The sequence below is a fragment of the Chaetodon auriga genome, chromosome 15 (genome assembly GCF_051107435.1).
Source record: "Chaetodon auriga isolate fChaAug3 chromosome 15, fChaAug3.hap1, whole genome shotgun sequence".
Taxonomy (NCBI): Eukaryota; Metazoa; Chordata; class Actinopteri; order Chaetodontiformes; family Chaetodontidae; genus Chaetodon; species Chaetodon auriga.
In genome coordinates, this window is record NC_135088.1 from 6784768 (window position 1) to 6798174 (window position 13407).

Consider the following 13407-nt stretch of genomic DNA (forward strand, 5'->3'; position numbering starts at 1 on the left):
TATATAGAATTGGATTAGCCTTTATTGTCTTGGGCATCTGAGAGACACAGTCGATATAGCAGCACACATGCACGATCAAGCTCCAGTTTGACTGATAGACCTCCAGTGTTGTCCAAAAACTATTAAAAACACATCAGTGAGCTACACTGCTGCACTGAGTGACATAATCCTTCATTACCATGGACACGAGTTAATTCAGTCGATCCCACACACACACACACACACACACACACACAAACACACACACACCGTTCTGCTGCTGAAATACTCTCTAGCACAGAAAATTAGTAGCTTTAAGTATAAAATCCTTTTTTAAAGAATACAAATAAACACTTTGTTGTTTCTGATCTTTTCATGGAAATTATCGACAATAACCAGAACAAAATGAATATTGACCACTTTATCCTTTAAGTTGTGTAATCAATCACACTCAACGCATTTCGGAAGCTTGTTGATTAGTTTCAAAAGCTTGTTAATTAATTGTCATATCAGCATTGAATGGAAACATTGCTGCTTAGAACCATGCAAACAAGCGTAGAACTGTACATGATTTGTAAGTAATGCTGTTGAAAACACATCTTATACTATAACTTCACTAAGATAGCAAGCATCTGCCTATTTCGCACATCCTGCAGACGTGGAGCAATGGTAGCATTATTCTGGAGTTTTCATTCTTTTTGTCATTGAAGGTGGCTGCAAGGTCAACAAAGGGGGCTTGCGACAGAGCCACTGGTCTGAACCTGCAGGCCAGTTTCAGGAGGTGAACAGGAGGATGAAATAAACGTCACCAGACTGATAAAGGCTACAAATGTCTGGATAGTCCCTTTCTTGTTCCAGCTGCTAACAGTCATCATTAATTAGATCTTTTCTTTCTTAATTAGTTCCAACTTGTCAGAGTAAAATCTTTTTAACTGTAAGCTGTCTGGATCGTGGCCCGATAAGGCCTGTCAGCTTTTAAGTGGTGCGCTGTCAAACCCCTGTCTCCTTTCCAAGGGGCAGTGCTTATGAGCCTTTTACATTACAGTGAATGACAGTTCATAACCTTATCTTTCCAGGCTACTGTGCTGTATAAATCCTCTTTGGGAAACACCACTCCAGAGCATCCTGAGATTTATCTCATTTCTTGTCATAAAAAAATAAATAAAAGTGGAGAAAAAAAGTGAAAGGATGCGTATCCTGTTCACCTGGAGTGTCTGGAAGATAACTAGGGTTAGAGCGTGTGATCCTGATGCATGGCTGACAGACAGATTGACACCCCTGGTCTCTTCTGTATCTTCCCCAACCACACAGGAGCAACAATGAAATATAGACGAACGAGTCGCTGCCGCATCCAAGCATCATGAAAACATTTTGGGCAAAGGCGATCCCCTTGGTGGCTCCATTTCATGCTACATAGACATCTGTCTGAGGAAGGGGCTGTTTGAAACCTGAGTGCAGGCAGATAGGCCAGCAGACGCAGGATGATAGTAGATATTTTACTGAAGAGGAGCATCAGTTTGAGGCAGCACTCAGAGTAACAGCATGTAGAGAGGTTTGTTCCAAAATGGGGTATGTGCCATTTGGGAGAAAAAGTGACACCTACTTTTACAAAATGACTGACAGCAGAAAATTTTGACTTTCTACTTTCAAAGGCTAGCAGGTTAACCAAGCTGACAAAAATGCATAACTCCTTCAAAAACAGCCCTCTTCTCATTAACTGAAGAACATTTCAGAGATTTCCAAATTAAATCTGTCTGCAGAATGGTTTGCAAAATCACTCAACGCAACACTTCTCATGTAAAAGACTTCACTTCGGGCTGGGGGACGACAAACCTTACAGTTTCAGCATGTGGTGTTCAGCATTCACAGATGTTGTTTTTTCTGTCCCTCCCGCCCTCTTTTGTAATCTTTTTAAATACTCAGCAACTTACAGGGAGGAGGCCTGCTGAGCGGGGACTGATTGTCGTACTGGAACCGCATGTGTCATTTGTAACTGCGACAGCAAACCTACCTGGAGAGCAGAGCTGGGACAGAGAGCGGGAAGGAGAGCTCAGCCTGATATCTTGAATTTGTCTCAGAGCTCAGCTAGAGGTTGTCCCCCGCTGCCGTTACAGAGAGAGACGGAGAGGCTGCAGGCCTGCACGCGGTTCATTTACATGCTGCTTTTTAGTCATAAACTTGGTCCTTTTGACAAAGAATGTGCTTTCAGTCAGGCTAATTCAGTTAAATTTTCTGATCTGATGTCCCTTTTGGCTCGACAGCTTCATTTGTCTGTGCCCTGCAGAGCTGCTACAAATCACTGAAAAACGCTATGGTTAAGGTTTGGTTTGGTTCAGGGTTAAATAAGTACTTTGTTCAGGTTAAACATTGTGGCTTCTATTAAAATGACTACTTCATTAAGATTAAGGACGTTGGTTGTCATTGTCACAATAATGGTCACATGGTTAGGTTAGGAAACACTGGTGGTAATGCTTTAAAAACAGAAACTACTGTATGTTGACTGTCAGTTAGAAACATGAGAGGAGCAGCGGTCTGCCATGTTACAGTCTGATGTTTTGTTGACCCACCCAGACCTCGTCTCTACTGGGGCGTTGATGCTCTATAATGTCACCTGACTTACTCCTTTGCTTCCTGTCATAATTGCTATGGCCACTAGAGGGCTTTGACAATTGAAGTTAAACATAATGTTGTTTGCATGCAGTGGATGAAACAACTGATCCCATCATTCTTTATTAGTCCCATTAGTGCCATTACCACATATACAAGCTTTTGCTATTTTATCATATACTGGTATTTATTTATTTATTTATTTATTTATTTAAACATCTATTTGAGAGAAAAATCCTCAACTGTAGATCTTGCCTTAATTGGAATACTGTTATTTCTTTTTCGTAGGCTGGCTTTAAAGGTCAGAAAAGATTAAAATGGCTCCACTGATCATATATACAAATTCTAGCAGGGTTTTGAACACGCAGCATGACAGTGGCATACTAAATTAGCATTTCTGAATGTGCTGTTGATGGCCATTAGTCCCACAAAGCAAAGCAAGTACATACTGGATGAACTGGAGGAGCTACCCACAGCTGGAAAAAGAAAGTGTTGGCAGTGGTCAAAAGAAATTAGATTTCTCTGTTAACTTTCCAAATTTTACCACAACAACAGATTTCTGAAGTCACAGTTAGATTGATGTCCTTCAACATTTCCTGTAAGTAGCAAAAGGTAAAGTACACTAATCACTACCAAAACAGCATACTACAAGCACTGGTACATGCTGTATATTTTCTGATAATAGTAGAGGTGAGAACTGAGGACATGATAAATGCGATCTAAGAGTAGTGACTGTGTTGAAAGGCCGAATCCCACCTATGTTCTTATAATGACTGGCTGGGAAGAGCCATGCACATAGATTAGGATCAGTGTGATCAATGGATGATTTGATCTACACCCTAGAAAAGCAGTGAAAATTGTAAAGCAGAGAACGCTTACCACGAAAGAAACAAGAAACATTAGTCAGCCTCACAGCTGTAGAACATATGCTCTCCAGGATCCATACATGAGAGTGCTGACACATATCACCATTAGCCTCAGTCTGACAGTTGGTGTGTGCCCTTCAGAGCAGAGCCAGATGTTTTGTAGTTTCTCACGCTGAGGAAGAAAAGAGGTTTTTTTTTGTGTTGTATCTTTAGAAGACTCAGAAAATAGTCACATAATCATGCAAGTTTCATTTTGTGCTGAAAGGCAGACTAACCTCCCCTGAGTCCAGGTCAAAATTGGTTCTAAATTAGTCCAAATTGGTTTCTTGATGTCTGTTTTGCATGTTTGTAATCATCTTTTCTTGAAAGGATCTGCAGAATTCAAGCTCACAATCTCAGGATGATAATCAGATCCTAGTTAAAAGCAATTTTCGAGGTGTTTTCTATATATTGAGAAAACTGCTGTATGCAGTTTTGTTGGTCATATGTGACAGAGGCAGGCAAGACGAGGGCGTCCAGTATGAACTCAAACATTGAGTTTTTCTTTGTGTATAGCCACATAATACAAGGTGACTTTGAGCTGTTGGGAAACATTTGCATTAATACTCTATCTCTACTTTTAACTGAGACACCAGATTAAATCTAAAGTGAACTGTGAATCCTGATGGTATTCAGCCATTTAAAGCGAGATTCAAAACACCACTAATACATCACTACGCACTGAGTAATATGGCGTGCTCTATCATTATGACCCTCGTTAACTCTGCAAATGTTCCCGTGCAGTTCTAAGACATGTGACAGCTTTGGCAACCCAACGTTGGCTTCATAAGATGCTCCTTGCACTGATGAATTATCTCTGCATATGTTTGTGTGTGTTGTGTGTGTGCCATTCAAAATTACGCAGTGGGTGAAAATGAATATTTTATCTCGACCTATAAAAAAAGCAGCTCCTGGTTCATTGAAGCTGATGCGTCTCAAGGGCATGTGAGATGATGCCCTCCTCCGAATGCCTTATTTTCAAATGTGATGGCTACCAGATGGTTCTTTACTGTACCTGAACACGGCACATTATGGGTATTTAGCTGAGTATTTCCTTCAGTGTTATAGTAGCAATAGAAAGAAAGCATTAGCTCCCACACTGCCAGCATCCCCAACATCCAATGAAACTCAGAATTTGGTTTAGCAGTTAAGTTTTTCATTTAGAATTCCTTATGGCACACAGTAAGTCTACCTCAAGTCAAGACTCACATGCCCATATGTATTGTAATCATAGTCTGCACTGAAGGTACTTTTTCATCTTTTTTGCTAATGTTGTTACAAGCGAAGAGCTCAGGGAGGGTAAAGAAGGTAGGGTTCAAGGGAAGGTTACGTGCTCCTGCTGCTGCACTGCACTTCTTGCATGCATTTAATGTGAAAACAACAAACATAATGTTTGAAAAAAACACGCAACTCCAGTGCAAGACAAGTAAAGCAAGATTCCTTGCTCGATCCAAAAATACATTACAGTGCAGTATACGTTTCTCTCTTGTCTTATATTCTTATTTTTTTTATTTATTTATTTATTTCATTTTTCTGCTTGTTTTTCAACTAATAACTGGCAGGTCCAGATAATTTAAAGAGCCTTCAAACAAATTTGAGTATGAAATTTCCTTCCAGAAAGTAATCGACTGAAATAAGAATCAGGCCGGCTGCAGGCAGCGCTACAGGACGCTTCAGGCCCTTTACGATACATTTTTGTCCCGAAAATTGGAAGTTCTGAAGAAAGAGACATGAAAAATGAGAGATATGGAGCGAAGGTAGCTGGGATGTGAGTAGATGGTATTTAACTTTCAGTGCACCGAGCCTGTTTATAATGCCAGTCCTACACTGAGCAAGTCTGATCTGAACAAAGCTGCCAAAGGGTGCACTGGTTTTAAAGAGTCTGTCTCTTTAAGCTTTTTAATATGCTGGTCAAATAATCGCTTCCTCATAGACTTTCCCCCTCCTGATGAATTTCAAAAATGGACCATTCATTCCGCACCAGCAGGGCTCTGTTTGTGTGTGCGTTTGTGTATTCTCAGATCTGAATGTGTGTAGCTTTGTGTGGGCCAATGCCAGGGGGCCAGGCAGCACATTAAGACAGTGACTGGCAGATCTCATTTGGTGTTTAATTTCACAAGGGTGAGCTCTCATCTGTGAGGGCCCATTAGCCTCGGGCCAGCTAGATGAATGATGCTGGTGGTTTCTTGTCCAGTGATGTTTACACTGACAGGACTTATGTGATTCTGTGTGTGGAAAGAAACTAAGTATATTTACTCAAATATTGTAATTAGATATATTTCTGGGGTGCTGGAGTACTGCAGTTTTATTGTACTTTCAACGCCACATTTATTTGACACCTCTCATTACTTGTTTCTTTGCAGATCATGATTTTAAAAAACAGTAATAAACATGTGGGCACGGACGTCCATTCTTGACCAATTTGTGTGTGTGACAACGTAATCTCAACTCAAAGATCCTCTAACTAGCTCTTTATCCGGGCTTTCATCATCTGACGATCTGACACCTTAGCGAGCTCCATTTGGTGAAAAGGATGGTGATACGCAGTTGAAAGCTCATGCTGTGGAGCTTTTAGTTGAGATTTTCTCACACATATCATGAGCATATGAAACATGACACATTGTTATACAGGAAATAAAGTCAATTGTCATACTTACTGTGATGGGGTAATTTTTCCTCCATGCACTGCTACTTTTGATTCTTTATGGACATTGTGCTCATAATACTTGTTGCTTAAAGCTGTGATAATCAATACTTTTATAGTAACAATGGATCAAATGACTATGTACAATGTTAAGAGATCACTCAAATGATAAGAATTAAGAAGACTCCACAGTTCCTGTCAATGCTGTGGAGCATTTAGTGTATTTTGGATCATTGCACTGGTTGGGATTAAGGTTGAGGTAAGGGTAAGGGTTTGGTGATAAACTCACTGTATGCCGCTCGCTCAGCATCAAACAGTCGACAAAGACTGCTACCAGGGGGTGAACAGTGGAGCATTTAGCATAAAGAGCCAGATATTTTTCTCAGGGGTGAGTGGAGACCAAATCAAATTCATGGAATGTCTATAAACAAGACTGCAAATGAACACTGTGAGTGTTGCTCCGTATCTCCCGCTGTGTAAACAGACAACTGTTTGCTCATATGTTCCCCAATCACTTTTATGATATGATAGTATGTCAGTGTTGTATTTACAGTTTATTCCACTGGCCCAAGGTGGCCAAAAAAATAAAAAATAAGAAAATAAATAATGCTGTAACGTAAATGAATGCGGGGAAAGTAAACACAACACTTTACTTAAGTTAAATTGTGAATGCAGGACTTTAATTTAATTGAGTGCAGTGCTTCATTTGTAAATCAGGAGGTCCTGGAACACAGAGATGGTGCTCTCTCTCTCGCTCTCTCTCTCTCTCACTCTCTCTCTCTCTCTCTCTCTCTCTCTCTCTCTCTCTCTCTCTCTCTCTCTCTCTCTGGTAGGCTGTCCCTTCACTTTCATTTCCCTTCTGTCTGTGGATTGCTATAACATCTGTCTGTCTATCAGTCTCCCTTTCAACACGACAGACAGCGTAGACACACACATCCACCCCCTAATTTAGGGAACTCATTTCACCATTGCGTTGCACAAACACCCACTTGCTTAGCAGTGGGGCTCTAGCAGTAAATGTTACAAAAAAATTGTTTGGAAAATATAGCAGATTCGATCAGACAGGTCCCAATCTGGGACCTGATTGAATGTTGTTACATTAATGTATTGCTGCTTTTACATAAGAGAAAGATCTGCATACTACTGGTGCTTAGTCTGAAAAAAGGCACGTGTTTTGGTTCCTACAGTGCAGAGATTGTTGAATTAGTCAATGGACAAGTCATTGAGAACAGGGGGGTCCATCAACAGTTACTTTTTATTGCAGTTGAAAATTAATATAAAATCAATTTTGATGAAATGTTTCCACAGATTTGTTTATTTCTCCATTTGCTTTTTTCTCCATCCAAAAAGCAAAAATAGATGCGTGGAGCAGAGAATAAAGTTTCAGCCTGCAGGACCGTGGCATTACAGGTGAAGGTGAAACACAGCACCTTTGTAATATTCAGTTCCAGTGCAGAGCTGCTGCAGACATTTAACACTGTAAACACCTGCATTGCTTGAGATGCATTGTGTGTTTTTGTGCCCTTGTTTCAGTTCAATTGCAAACTTTATGGCCCCCTAAGGGAAATTTGTTTTTCGACTGCTTCTGCAGTAAAACACACAATAAAGTCACATAATAAAGTATAAGACCACGGTAAAAACAATAAACACATTACCCGAAAGTACAAGAACACACATAACAAACTGCCATGTCACACAGTACAGCAATAAACACAGCATCAGCTGATAAGACCAGACAAGAAGTCAGGGCACTGACAGAGACCCATAAATATCTCTCATCAGTGCGAAATGCCAAGATCCTCTGGAGGGCGTTAGGCATGCAGGGCTTGGACACAGTAACACCAGCACAATACAAAACACACCCAGCACAATAAACCTGGAATAAATACTGCTTTTGTACGGCTGATAATCAAATTTTTTTGTTGTGACTGTGCCGGAGAGTGCGGCTAATTCAGCAGCTTTTTAATGCGTTTTTAGTTTGTGTTCTCTGTGCATGCATTTTAATGCAAGGCCATCCTATTATTACAGTATTAGCCCCCATGAACACAATTTAGTGACGTTATTCCAGTTGAAATGAATAGCTGTCTGTTTCATTCATTCATGAGCTCAGGTCCTCCAAAGCAGTACCATTTAAAGCACATTTTAACATTTATTCAACGCCAGCTTACCATTTTTATTCATGTGTTTTACAAAAGGAGGTATTCATTAATTGAAAAATATGTTTAGGTGCAGCTATTTTGGGTGCTTTTTACTCTCCACCAGTACAGTTGGGATGCTTTGCGTATTTTTTCCTTAAGGTTTGTATGTGTGTGTGTGTGTGTGTGTGTGTGTGTGTGTGTGTGTGTGTGTGTGTGTGTGTGTTTGTGAGTGGGTGAGAGAGTGTGTATGAATCACAGCAGTGAAACTGATCCTCTGAGTTCATATTTTAAGCTCCCATGCCACACTCCACCATTTGCGACTTCAGAGAGTTGTCTCTTTGTTGACATCAAAAGATTTTCTGTGTCCTTTGTAATACAGATAATTATCCCCATCAGTGTGGGCTTTGATGTGTACATAGCCATATTATGCTGTGTGTTCATGTGCGTGTATGTGCATAATGAGTGAATGTGAGTGTACAGTATTTGTTCCATTGTGTGTGACCGTGTGCATGCGTGAACATCATCTCGGGAATTTGTCTCGCATGCATTTATGGATCAAATTGACACAATATCAGTTAGAGATGCTATAAGTTATTGAATCATTGGTATCCTATTTTAGCCTGTCCATATTAGTCATATCATTCCTGTAAATAGCAACCCTCTGAACACCCTAATTTGAACACACCTCTGTCTCACTTATCCTGCCGATCAGATTATATACAATGGTTACAATGACAAATACCCCTACACACATTATTTTTTAACATGATTTCAGCTGATCTGTTTTTATCTTCTCTGTAGGAAACACTCAAGAGCTAGACCCACAATTGAATTGCAAGTTCAAAACATTTCCTAAAATGCACTTGCATACAAATAGGATTAAATCACAAATAAGATGTGAAGATTTACAGCTAAAGTTAGATGATAGTACACGACAACAAGAGTTTGACATGGTTCAATTAATCATACCGTTAGGGAACATTTAAAGAGGTTTAAGTCTCAGTTTTATAGCGCTCAGGTACAGTGTAGACCGGTAAACTGTTCCATATCCCAGATGAATATGAAGAGGACAATAAAGCTCGGTAACATGTTTTATTTTTGGAAACTGCAGAGGGTACAACAAAGACAGTCTAAGGACTTTGAGTATATATTTTTTTTACCTTTCCACACAGGTAGACACTCATGGGCAGCCTGGGTGTTTGGGCTGTGGCTGTGGCCGCTCTGCTGGGGACCTCAGGGTGCTGGCTGGCTGAAGGGCACAAGAGCAGCAGGCGGAGCAGCGTGGATACAGCCAGCATGACACATACCTCTTTGCAGGAACAATACTCCATGGTAAGCATCCTGCGCAATTCCCACACTCACACGCACACATACACACACAAACACACAAATTTGTACTTCTGTTCTTGTGAGGACGCTTATTGACATAATGCATTCCCTAGCCCCTTACCCTAACCTTAAGCATCACAACTAACCCCAAGACTTACCCTAACCCTGACCTAAACCTAATTCTAATCTAACTCTTAAAACCAAGTCTTAACCTTCAAACACACACACACACACACACACACACACACACACACAGAGTGACATGAATCAATCATACAAACCATAGATTAAATAAGGGTTACAAAGAAAAATTAAGTGAATAAAAAACAGTGTGACAAAACACATTTGTTGTCAATGCTCCAATGTGTGGCATGGGGGAAGTAAAGGTGCACATTTTCACTTATCGGTATATCATTTGAAATTGTTTTTATTTCCAAGACGAAGAAGAAGAATTTCACTTCAATTTTCAGATACAGTATCTGTCATTATAGGGACAATCAAGTGGAAATTCAAAGGATCTGTCTCTCAGCATGTCTGTGACGACTGCACCAAATTGTAGGTTGAAAGCGTCAATGATTTAAGTGAATGCTGTACCAAATATGTCCAGGAGACAGCGCCAAATCACTAAAGTGGTAAACTTTAATCTACTTTAATGACCACGAAAATGTTTAGAAACGTTTTTCTGAAGACTTTCATTTTTTACAACCTTCTCAATTCACTAAATTTGAAGTATTAGGCACTGAATGTTCTGCTAGAGAGGGAGAATCTGGAATTGGCTTCATTGTAGAGTGTTTTGAAGCTGCAGATCTACTACTGGAAGATATTAACTGTCAATAAAATACACGTGGCTACCTGCCACAGATGCAGTGTTGTGATTGGCTGACCGATTTGAAAACAAGTGGTTGGTGTGGATTGACCTTTGGGCGTGTACGTGTTCGGTGATACTAAACGCTATTGGTCGAGTCTTTACTCAAGCTGTTAAAGTGACGTTCTGTTAGGTGTGCGATGAACTTGTCTACACGTAGCGGTTAACTGGCCAGCTGGAATATCTCCATCATTATTTCAGATATTTTGATAACTGGTTAGGACATATCTGAATTGGACCGAATCAATCCAGCGAAAATGCGCTTGTCAGTGGATATTCGTCGACCGACAAATCCTTTCACAACTAGCTTGCTGGAAGACAGGATAGCGGGTAAGTTGCTTGTTAGTACACGTTAATGTTTGTGCCATAAAGTGTTCCCACGTTACAAATGTGACAGCAGCGTTGGTTAAATTTCTCATAATTGCTGAACTTTTAAACGAAACGTCAGAACTAGGTATTGGCCTAGCCTTACGTGTGTGCTCATGACCAAAGCCAACTTGAAATTAACGTCGTGACAAACAGTATTGGGCAATAGCGGCGTTACTAGCTTCAGTTCTCAGTAGCATGGTGGTAGCATCGCAATGTTCTAAATCAAATAGCTTCTCAGTAGCTCTGTAGCGTCCACACAAGCTAACTACATTTTCCCGAGCATTTCTGAAGCCCAAACGCAGCGGAGCTTTCTGCTGCTGCTTGAATAAACCTGCTAAGACCAGTAAGTAACGCCACTGCCTCGCATTCACGTGTAAAAAATGAGAAAATAGCTTGGCTGCAGTAAGCTACTTTTGCCTTGTTGCTACACCTTAGCTTGCTACACTCCTCTACGGGTAGCTTTGGTGTAATGAAGCTGCATTTACTGTAGAGTAACTGGTAGCTTAGCTCATTACACTTGACAAGTAGCTTACTGGTGACTCAGAAGGCTAGCTCACTAGCTAAAGAGCTAGCTAATTTAGGAAAACATTCATTGCTAATTTTAATGTATGACTAGTTACCTCCTTTAGTTTCTGTCAGATATATTCATAGATTAGCTATAAAGTGTTCAGCTCATTATTATCCATTTGAAACCTTCCAATTAATTTAATATTCAAAATTGTTTTGATGAAGAAATTGGGTGGAAAGCCACAAAATGAAAATATAATTTGCAGCACAGATATAGAGTATTAATCATAATAAATGGCTTATTGTAGACTGGTCAAGAGCATCCTCTGGCATTATTTTTGATGTTTGGAAATGTAAAATCCAGGTGAAATTCATGCTTTCAAACCCACCAATGTGCAAAGCAGCTGGTTTTATAAAACAACGATTAGATATCAAACACATAAAGGATCGTTTTAGTGAGCTAGATTACGCTGACATTTAAATGCAAAATGAACCAAAACATGAAACAGTCAGTGTGAAAAATATCAGTGTCAAAATAATCAGCCACAGATATAAACCATCTTTATTTTCATTTTATTGAGCCAAGTTTGTGTTTGGAAATACAGTTCTCCAATATGGTTACCACACGGATAACTACACCATATGAAATCACTGTGTACAGATTATAGGTCTTCACAAGTTTGGACCCCCTCCGAAACAAATTTATGTTAATCTTCAAAGATTAGCTGCTGATTTTAATCGATTAGAGGAAATTTAATGCTATGTCTATTGCATCACTGTACTGTGATGCAGAACCCTTTATCTGTCACTTGCTCTCTGTCTCTCTGCTCACTTTTGAAGAAAAGATGAAATTGATGGGGGGAGAAATGGGCAGACAGTTTAGGATGAGAGGTTAACAATTACTCTGTGAAAATCGCAACAACATTGTTTGGTCATGCTAGCTGAATTACAGAATCTGTTAGAACATGGAATTCAACTCTCCCTGCCTTTACTGTCACAAAATTTAGTTTCTTTGGATTGGTACTAGCTGTGGATGTGATTCGGTTCCCCCTGGTTTCTGGCTTTTTTTCCCCCTTTGCTGCTTCCTCTGATGGACTTGGTGACATTGACAGCAGTGATGTTGGGGTTAACCTGTGTACATGTGTTTATTTAATGTATGTATGATTATATGTATCGATTGCCATTTTTATTAATTGCTCTATTGAATGTTTACTACTATTGTCTGCTGTTTTGTGACCCTTGCAGACAGTTGAGCTTTTCTCTTTGCAACAGACTGCTATTGTTAGTGTTTATTGTTTGTCATACCTGCGAGAAGAAGTGTTCGTACTGTGACAAATATTGCAGATAATAGATTAGATGTTGACAGGGTAATTTTTAAGGCCTCTGAATGTTATAATGATTGTAAAAGCCGGTAGGACAATACCAGATGCAAGTAAAGCTGAACGTAAGCGAATGAGTACAAACCCCAAATATCCTTCATATCTATCTATCTCCTTCAAATCTAAGCCGACAGATTTCAAATCAATCAAAAACAGACACTCATCTTTATTCATTTACCTAAATTAGTAAGTATGGGCCATATATTTATAAAATGGAAAAGAGGATTGGTGGTAGGTTGGAGAAAACATCTGTGTGAGGTAGGATCACGTGGCTCCTGGTAGTCTTGTTAGTCAGAGCGAAAAAACTAAGCTGAGCGATGCTGCTACTATTGAGCTCCAAGTCTCCACTGGAAAAACACGGAGGCCAGCAGTGCTTCGGCCTTTGAGAGTTGCTGTGTGGTTTCTTGTGTTGTAATATTACAATAGTGGTCTTTGGAGTACCAGTACATAGTTGCAGCCATGCTGTTTAGAGTCTGTGTCTGTGAAAGCTTGCCAACATTACCAGCTTCTTTATTGTTCTTTACTAGGCTAAATTAGCTCAAAACTAGAGGTCCCTCGCGCACGGTTCGGAGTTCTGGTGAGCTAACAGTACAAAAGTCACTTAAAAGTGGTAAATGTTAAGTGGAAATGCAATTATAAAAAGCTCATGGCTATAACTCACAAATCAACTCCTGTGCTCAAAATC

General features: G+C 39.9%; 1 protein-coding gene across 1 annotated transcript in view; it reads left to right on the forward strand.

Moving 5' to 3' along the window:
- The window catches only part of fstl4 (follistatin-like 4), a 197607-nt gene that overhangs the window by 6959 nt on the left and 177241 nt on the right, over positions 1-13407 (forward strand). Inside the window, exon 2 of the mRNA XM_076750847.1 lies at positions 9446-9605. Coding sequence (XP_076606962.1) covers positions 9456-9605 — 150 coding nt within the window. The 5' untranslated portion in view covers positions 9446-9455. The remainder of the gene's footprint in view (positions 1-9445; positions 9606-13407) is intronic.